The 9,510-nt window shown below is 42.0% G+C and overlaps 1 protein-coding gene across 1 annotated transcript; it reads left to right on the forward strand.

Annotated features, from left to right (window-relative positions):
* The first annotated feature begins 77 nt into the window (after positions 1-77).
* Positions 78-8,798, forward strand: LOC139954080 (uncharacterized). The gene is made up of 9 exons (XM_071953741.1): positions 78-218; positions 1,360-1,477; positions 2,116-2,237; positions 2,605-2,666; positions 4,467-4,706; positions 5,617-5,706; positions 6,768-7,155; positions 7,580-7,743; positions 8,635-8,798. Exons 2-9 carry the CDS (start codon positions 1,370-1,372, stop codon positions 8,796-8,798), a joined length of 1,338 nt encoding a protein of 445 aa, XP_071809842.1. The 5' UTR covers positions 78-218; positions 1,360-1,369.
* Positions 8,799-9,510: the final 712 nt, after the last annotated feature.

Genomic DNA, 9,510 nt, shown 5'->3' on the forward strand with positions numbered 1-9,510 from the left:
GTTGGATCAAAAGAAGTAATAAATCGCGCGCAGTTGGCGCACGCGTCAGGCAGGAACAGTGATGTCATAGAAGACTTTTTGAAATCTATGACAACTTAAAAACAAAACATTATCAAACAAACAAAACAACCGCTCAACAGTTTTGTATACAAACATAGGGAGTTATGATCATTCCATTCAACAGCATAGAGAGAAGAAGGACACCAACTCTTAAAAACGTGAGTAGACCCATACAACTCTTTGATGATTATGCTAAAATTGTATAGGTGTGCTTTATTTATTCACATCATCTACTTCGATACCATGCATGACATAGTCCTTCAGTCAGGATGTAAACACCAAGGATAGTTGCTAATATGCGGTGCCAAGTGTTGCAGGTGCTTTTTTTTGTACAAGGTGCAAGTACAAGGTTGGGAGGTAGCTAAACAGTGTTTGCTCCAACCAACCGCCCCCTTCAAGACCCGATGGATGAGAGCTTGAGGATCTGGCTTGGGAGGGCATTCCAACATGCTTGGCATTACACGGCCAGAGAGGCTTACTAGCTCTGGGGTGGATTTCACAAAGGTAGTCCTAACTTAGGACTAGTCCTAGGCAATGCTAAGAGATAGGACCAGTCCTAAGTTAGGATAAGTTACTGGTCCTACCTTAGGACCAGTCTTATCTCTTAGCATTGCTTCATAGGACTGGTCCCAAGTTAGGACTACCTTTGTGAAATCCAGCCCCGGTTTTCCTTATTTCCCTTGTCACAAAGTACCATAAACGGTGTCGTGCCAAGTGTGGTTAAAACAAAAGAACATCGGGGCCTTAAGTTTCCGATTTGCGTTTGGATTAAATTTTGCAAAAATGATGGTAAACAGTGTGAATGATTGAAGAAAGCACATTAACTCTGCTGCCACTTTTTGCTCTTTCTAATATTTGTTTATACTATAGACGATGTGACCTCTGACGTCACTCGAAAACCATAACATGATTCGCGCGCATACCGCCGGGCAAAACCTTTGTGTTTTGGCAGCCAGCTAGAAAGTGTATGCAATCTTACCATGACTACGTGTCTTTTTGCCCGGCGAAACATGACGTATACAGAGTTTTTCAACAGAGGGCGGTTTAAATGTAAACATAGGTCACATTGTCTATACAGAGGAAAGGCAGAGCTATCGAACAAACAAAATAACTTGAAGACTTTCCTGAAGACGAGCTGAGTATAGGCTTATACTGTTCGAAACGTCGAGACCAAACCGGCTCTTCTCAGAGCCAACACAAAATATATTTTACACATGGTTGGTTATACCCGGAAGTTGACTATTTATTTAGTTTTCTTCACAAAAAAACTTTTACCCGTTTTTATTGAACTTCCATCAGACGGCCAACAATGCCCAACAGTTCTGCAAACTACAATCTTGTTGCCATTGGAGACGATGGAGTCTGGATGAAACTTGGACGTGAAATCTCAAAGATTGATAGATGCCGTCTGCTCAGAGTAAGGACATAGATCAACATCCTTAGCGTCCATTGTGTGCGTTCGAGGTGCTCAGCAGAGCGGCAACGGACAGAAGAAGTATTTTTAGATGTGCAAGTCTCGCGCCATTGTTCGGCATTAGCCTTTTCGAAGGATGGCGGACACTACATGAATGCACTCTTTGGTTTGGGTGTATACAATACCCAAACCAAAAAAATAGTGTCAAAATTATGTATGGCCGGGTTCACTCATGGAGAATGGTTCAGCATACCTCAAAATAGCTTGTTCCAAACGTCCATCGCTTTTTTATAAGGCGTTGCGTAGAAAACAAACTGGGCCAGTCTAAAGTAACGGGACTCACGATCTGAATACGCTCGTATTCTTTTGTCAAGACCTTGGTAGCTTGGAGAGCCCGCGATCAAAAGTGAGAGACGTTCTAGTCTATATGGATCGCGCCTCTCTCAAGCCGCAAAGGTCTTGACAAAAGGCTAACAAGCTCAAGACTTATGTCTACTATATTTTGCGTACATGGATGGGACATCAGACTGGAACTACTTTCATGAGTGCACAATGGACTCTGAAATGTTATTGTATTCGGAGAATGCCACGTGCGACAAAGCCCTATTAAGCTGTGTTTGTGGTGTCTTGAAATGTTTCAGATACCCAACTCTTTAAACCCATACTCCATTTGCGACAAGTACCAGTCTAGAGCCATCTTTCTCTTGCCGGACGCCATTAAAGTATACCAAGGAGCGTGCAGCACTTGGGTTCAAAGGCTCAGGTAAAGTTACTGTCTCTTGTTCACAGGAGAATGAGAATATTATTGGGATAGGTCCCCCATCTCAGCAAGTTAAAAAAAAAAAAAAAAAAAAAAAAAAAAAACTCTAACGACGACGCAACGACGACAGCGGCGGCGACGACGACAACAACAACAACAACAACCAGCACAATAAAATCAAACTATTAAATGATGTTTACATAATAAGAAAACTATCAATAAACAATCATGATGTAGCCTCTACCCTTAAAAAGGACATGTAGAAAGGACATAAAGTTTTTCACAAAAATTACGTTATTTTAAAATAAAATTAAAAAAACAAGATTGATAACACACTAACTATCATTGATTTGATTGAATACCTGACCAGATTTGGACCCAATGTGAACACACCTATTATAGCCATCGTGGACGATTCTACAAGGAATAACGGTGAATAATAAGCAAGACTTTTTATGTTTACTCTAAATTGGACGCAAGCCCAAAATCGGCATTGGCGACCAATGTAGCCGAAAGTAGCTTGAATCCAAACAACAATATTTAGCAGTCACAAATGGTACCACAAGACTAATATTGATCATTCTTGCGGGATATTTTGACCTTTGGACATGTTCCATCGAGGAATGTACTTTTTGCTAGCCTTTTGTCAAGGCTTTTGTGGCTTGGAGATCCGCGGGGACGGGAGACCACGAATCGAGTGGCGAATCCTCGTGCAATGCTTCGCCACTCGCGTGCGTGATCTCCCGTTCCATTCTCTTGGGACCGTAGACTTGATTCAAGTCCCGTTCTCGTGCTAGAGGTCCCTAAGCATGCCCACAGTCAAAATGCAGTTACCGTGCACCCTAGAATGCGTGCGGAACAGGTTGGGGAATGCAGAGCATCACAAAACAATAGTTTTCTGGCGATGGCACGGGATTGGGACTTGAGTCAAGTCTATTGGGATCGCGGCTCTCCAAGCCACGCTTGGCATTGGCAAAAGGCTAACCTTTTGCATAATGACGCCCCCTTAGTCCAAAATGTTAATGAAAATCGTATACCATTGGCTGGGAACCGTGTGTGCAGCGTGTTTCCCATGTGGACGTTTCCATTGTTTGACGTCAAAATGGCGGCCAATGAACGACCCATCATGTTACAAAACTATTGGGTGCGTTCGTTTAGCTTCCCTGGGTCATCCTAGCCTTGCTCAAGGCAGTCGAATTGTTCACTCCGAAAAAAGACCGCCGCTGTTTAAAAACCCACCCGTATTCACTGTGCGTAAAACCCACCCGTATTCACTGTGCGTAACATCGCACGACACGATGCCCCCGTACACTATCCGCATGCGGAGGCCGTCAGGCCGACAGCCTTGTAGGATCTGTGTTGAAGCCACTGACCTCATTACTATAATAAGCGAAGAGTTCCCACGGTCAGCTCATTACCATAATGCCCGCGAAAGACGAGACATGTTTACCTCACACACCACCACCACGGACGCATGATAGGGTCCAAAGGTCGTGATAAGGGAAGTGCGTGATTGGACGTCAAAATGAATAATTCATTTGCCTCGCATCCTGTGTTGTCTGATAGGTCTGACGAACGATATACATATTCATGAGCTGCATACTAGCATATCCTCGAGCCCCCCCAATTTCGTCCACTATTGGAATTTTTTCAATACAACACATTAAAACGGGAAGATACAGATCCGACAAGGCTGTCGGCCTGACGGCCTCCGCATGCGGTTAGTGGTGTACGAGTGCGATGACTTGTGTGAACAGTATTCGTGCGATGTGACAGTGTGTATACGGGTTGGTCATTCGGTGTGATCGCACACACCATGCACAGGGTATACGGCGGGTGGGTTTACAGCTGCGTCTTTTCGGAGCGAATAATGCGACTGCCTTGAGCAAGGCTAGGGTCATCCCCGGTCTGCCCCGGTGCATTCGAATAGCTTTTGACGTTATTCCAGGGGCTCACCCAGGTCAGCCCCCAGTGCCCTGCTTGTGGAGGCTGGCCCCAGGTAAACGACGTCACTACGAGAGCGGGGAGTGGTCGTTCGTTTAGCTCTTGCCAGGGGCTCACCCGAGTGAGCACCGCGGGGTAGACCCAGGGAAGCTAAACGGACGCACCCAAAGTTTGCCATAGTTATAAACCTAGTTTTCTGTTCACCTTCCATTGTGCTTCAACTCTTACTCATCATCTGCCGTATTTTTTTATTTTTTTTATTTCGTCAACACCCGGACCGTAAAACAGAGGAGGAAATAAAACAATTGATGCAACTCAACGTCATCAACTGGATCATGACGTCACAGGAGCTACAAGCCGTGCGCATCGTACGGGTTTTGTACCGATGTGAGACAGTGATCCGGCGGTGTCTTGAGACTTCGGCCGGAATGATCGTTCGGCACGGAACCCGAAGGATTGCTTATCTCCGGAACGCCGGAAGAACCAGCAATACTGGCACTTCGTATCCGATGGTAGAGCAGTCAGAAGGTATGGCTGAATAGAAAACAGGGCCCAATTTCAATGTCTCTGCTTTTTACCGTAGGCAAAGATTCAGGGCATTTTTTGAGGAGACAGATTAATTTAACAACGTCAAAAAAAGATTTTTTTTACATAGCCTTATTAAACACACTGGACACTAATGGTAATTGTCAAAGACCAGTCTTCTCACTTGTTGTATCTCAACATAATAATGCGTAAAATAACAAACCTGTGAAAATTTGAGCTCGATTGGTCGTCGGAGATGCGATATAATAATGAAAAAAAAAACGAAGTTTAGTGCTTTCAGATGCTTGATTTAGAGACCTAAAAAAAAATTAATTCTAAATGTATGAGGTCTCGAAATCAAATTCTTGAAAAATTACCTCTTTCTCGAAAACTATGGCACTTCAGAGGGAGCCGTTTCTTACAATGTTTTACATTTTTTACCAACCTCTCCCCATTACGGAGAGTTGGGACTGGTCCTATCTTAGGACTAGTCCTAGGAGATATACAAATTGCATGGATAGTCCCGAGGTGGGACTAGTATCTCGTCCTAACTCGAGATAGGACTTGTCCCAGCTCTTTGTGAAATCCACCCCAGCATTTCTAACTTAGTTAGTCTTGTAACAGTGGCATTGATTGTTGTATAGATATTTATTGTACTTTATTCTGTTTTGTATTTGTATAGTGAGGGCACTATTATTATTATTGTTATTTATTATTACTCGTTGCCAAGTAAGGTTTTATGATGATAATTATTTTGAGTAATTACCAATAGTGTCCACTGCCTTTAATTGATTCTGCCATCGCACACAGAGGAAAGGCTGAGTGCAAAATGGCGCAATTGTGTGTTAATAGTGTTATAGGCAAAAACAAAATGAACGATAATAATGATGGTTAGTGGTTGTTTTTTTGACAGCAGAACAAACGGGAGAATTATTCCGTGGCAAACGAAGCCATCATGTAACTGATCAGACTGAACATCATCCGAAGAGAAGCAAACTTGAAGGTATGATTACTGGAATCTCAACATTATTATTTTACTGTTGTCTATTTTTTAACCTATTACAAAAGTTGTACGAAGTAAGAAAATATACTCTATGGTAGAAAATGACACATTGTTAAATTAATTCGCAAGATTTGGTTTTCAAAAGAAAGGCACAAAGGTGCATGCAATTATTTTTTTTATGGACTTCTATAGCTTGATCTGATGTAGTGATGCATAGTGATGACGACGTCACTATAAAGCCTGCTTTCTCACTGACATTGGCCTTTTTCGAAACCACGGCTTCGGCTTTTGATTCGGCTTCAGGCTTCGTTCTCTCGTCTGAAGCCTCGAGCATGTAAAGCACACGCAGTTAAAACAACCGCAGGGGCCTTACCTAGCTAGACTTGATTCAAGTCCCATTCTCGTGTGAGAGGCCCCTAAGCATTGTACACCCAAACTTACTATAAAACAACCCGTAGCATACACAGTACGTGCTGCGCGCTCGCCGTCAAAATGCAGAACAGGTTTTAGAATGCAGAGCATCACAAAACAGTATTTTCCTGGGGATGGCACGGAATTGGGACTTAAAGACACTGGACACTATTGGTAATTGTCAAAGACCAGTCTACCCACTTGCTGTATCTCAACATATGCATAAAATACCAAACCTGTGAAAATTTGAGCTCAATTGTGCGTCAAGGTTGCGAGATAAAACACCATTGTCACACGTGTGCTTTCAGATGCTTGATTTCGAGACCTCAAGTTCTAAATCTGAGGTCTCGAAAACAAACTCGTGGAAAATTACTTCTTTCTCGAAAATTACTCCACTTCAGAGGGAGCCGTTTCCCACAATGTTTAACCTATACCCATTACCCGTTACCAAGTAGGTTTTGTGCTAATAATTATTTTGAGTAATTACCAATAGTGTCCACTGCCTTTTAGTCAAGTCTAGGGCCTAGCTAGCCTGAGGGGCCGAATCTGGAGCCGACGCCGGATTCGAATATGGCCAATGAGCAACACCTTGCAGTATTTTCATGTTTAGCTATTAATTGTTGTACTTTTTGTTATTATCTGCTGCATAGGCGAAACCGATGAACAACATTCATCAATGGCGCCGTCGGAAACAAGTTCACTCCAGTCGACACTGGAACCATTGTCGACACTAGAACCAAACTCGACACTGACACCAATCTCGACATCGGAACAAGAGTATACTAAGTCGACTTCAACACTAAACTCATCGAAGTCGACGGTGGGACGCAGCTCGACATTCTCGATACCGGAACTAGTTTCATCACTGTCGACATCATCAAATGAATCACGTGCTCAAGTGACGTCATTTCCGACTGTCGGTCATACTGCGCATGTGCAAAGAGGTCCCAGCGACAAAATGCTGAAGAACCGTCAGCACAATTTTATCAATACCGTTACTGAGCAGGCGCAGTCGGAAAATGCCGGAACAAATCTCACGTATGTATTATTGTCTCAATGTACTAGACACTATTGGTAATAACTCAAAATAGTTGTTAGCAAAAAACTTACTTGGTAACGAGCAATGGAGAGCAGTTGATATGAGGAATGGCTCCCTCTGAAGTAATAATTATATTTTTATTTGAAAGAAATAAATTCTCAGTCAAATAATATTGAAAGACTTCAGACCTGAAGCATTTTTTCGGCATCTCCCGAAAGCACACACAATGGTGTGCAAAGTGGGTGTTTTTTCTTAGATTATTCGCAGTCATGCAATTTCAACAACCAATTGAGTCAGCATTTTCACAGATTTGTTAGGATACACCAATTGCTTTGAACTAGTCTGACTATTTTTCGCTCTTTTAGATATTATTGTCCGACCTTCAATAAACACTGATTTTTGTTTTTTCATCCACTATTATAGGAACACACCTTTATCGGGACGATCAAAGAGAGCTAGTCTCCAGAGGAGAACCGACGAGCTTAATAACAAACTAGACACCGCAGTGATGTATCTATCACGTAGAGAAAGGGAGGAAAAACAGCAAACGTTTGAAGACACAATGTGCCTATATAGTTATAGGCTAGGTTGGATTTAGTGTTTCAAAAAAATTGTTTCGTGCATTAAAGCCATTATACACTTTCGGTACAGAAAAGAAGAAAACAAAAGTTCACAGGATTTACAAATAATTTACAGGGTTTACAGAAGGTAATGGTGAAAGACTTCTCTTGAAATTTTATTCAATGAAATGCTTTGCTTTTTGAGAAAACATTAAAACAATATCAAATCTCGATAGCGAGAATTACGGGAAACACACGTCACGACACCGGGGAAACGTGCGGAAACAAGAGTGGGTTTTCCCGTTGTTTTCTCCCGACTCCAATGACCGATTGAGCCTAAAATAATTTTCACAGGTTTGTTCTTTTATAAGTTGTGATACACGAAGTGTGGGACTTGGACAATACTGATTACCGAAAGTGTATAATGGCTTTAAAAAAATACTCCCAGACCTGTGAATTAATTATCGCACCATCTTATTTCAACCTCCAGGACACGTGTCTTTAGACATGCATAATATTATACGTAACTTTTACACTGGTTTTGGCCATTATGCTGCTGAGAGGCTGGGGTCTCCTGCAAATGTAGTTTTGTTTTGTACAAAAAGGACTTAAATTCCTACGTTACAAAACCTTTTCTACGTGTCGCTCCTATTTGTAACGCTTGAATCACCACGGTATAAGCACGCCCTCTGCTGGCCAACGCCCTTCATTTCAGGCTCATATGCACAACACTGATGCTGTTTCGCTGTTCACACTCGTGTTGCTCGTATACTATAATAACCGAAATTTTCAAAACTATGTCAACCGATGAGACCAGACACATTGATACTGCTTGAGTATAAGAAAAATTTAAACATTACTATGATGATCGCTTCGACGCTATTTCCATCCCGAAACCGGAATCGACCTCCATTAAAGAACTCAGAAACAAACTAGAGGCCAAGGAGTTTGAGAAGCCAGGCAATATTGAACAGTTTGAGTTCTGCGGGAAGATAGAAATAACCTTGGAGAAGGCTAAGCTGGCCGTGATCAACAAGGCTGAGGAACTTGAGGACAAGCGCTTCTGGATGCCGAGGAGCTAGTCGCCGAGGAGCCGGAGAACAGAAAACGAAAGAGACGCAATCCAAATGTTTATACTGAGACTACTCCTGCTGACCGGCGTCTTTTTCGAGGTACACGTATCTTTGGCATTCAGCTTGCATCCCCGTGCATGCAAGCCTACACCCCATGCTGTCTGAATAAATAAATAATTAATCGATTTAATATATCAGAATATTATTGTACCTTGTGTCATTAATTTCGTGTCTTTTGCGTATTAAACCAAACTGTTTTTCATGCGTATGAGCGCAGCGAAGTAGCATGAAAAAGCAAGTCTACTCTCGACGACCATTAATTTGAAATAGCGCCCTCAGTTGCCACTGGTGAGCCACTTTCTGACGTCATCCCTTTTCATCGTTTTAGGCTCAAATACAGAGAAAGGGCGACATTGGATAATAAAAACGGAAACTTTTGCTGTGATAAATATTACATGCCTACAGATTAGAATCATAATTGACCCATAGAACTAATTGATAGATCTATAAAAGTATCATTCTTATTTTGTATGCACATTGGGATGGTCACTTTTTAGCAGACGATAATTCCGCCATATTTATTGCCACATCACACAGGCATTGGTTAGTATTCTTCCGCTTCAAAGAAAATACATTTACTTTAAATAAACGTGAAAGTAATACACAACTTTAAAATTATGAGAATAAACGATAAAATAAACTGGTGTGTCTGAAAAAAGGG

This window comes from Asterias amurensis, chromosome 22 (assembly GCF_032118995.1).
Source record: "Asterias amurensis chromosome 22, ASM3211899v1".
Classification (NCBI taxonomy): domain Eukaryota; kingdom Metazoa; phylum Echinodermata; class Asteroidea; order Forcipulatida; family Asteriidae; genus Asterias; species Asterias amurensis.

What these genes read in the sequence shown, in the direction of transcription:
- LOC139954080 (XM_071953741.1), top strand. Translation starts at nt 1,370, where the DNA reads ATGCCCAACAGTTCTGCAAACTACAATCTTGTTGCCATTGGAGACGAT. An exon ending in ACTTGGGTTCAAAGGCTCAG is followed by an intron (nt 2,238 to 2,604) that starts GTAAAGTTACTG and finishes ATACCTGACCAG; the next exon opens with ATTTGGACCCAATGTGAACA. An exon ending in CCTATATAGTTATAGGCTAG is followed by an intron (nt 7,744 to 8,634) that starts GTTGGATTTAGT and finishes CCTCCATTAAAG; the next exon opens with AACTCAGAAACAAACTAGAG.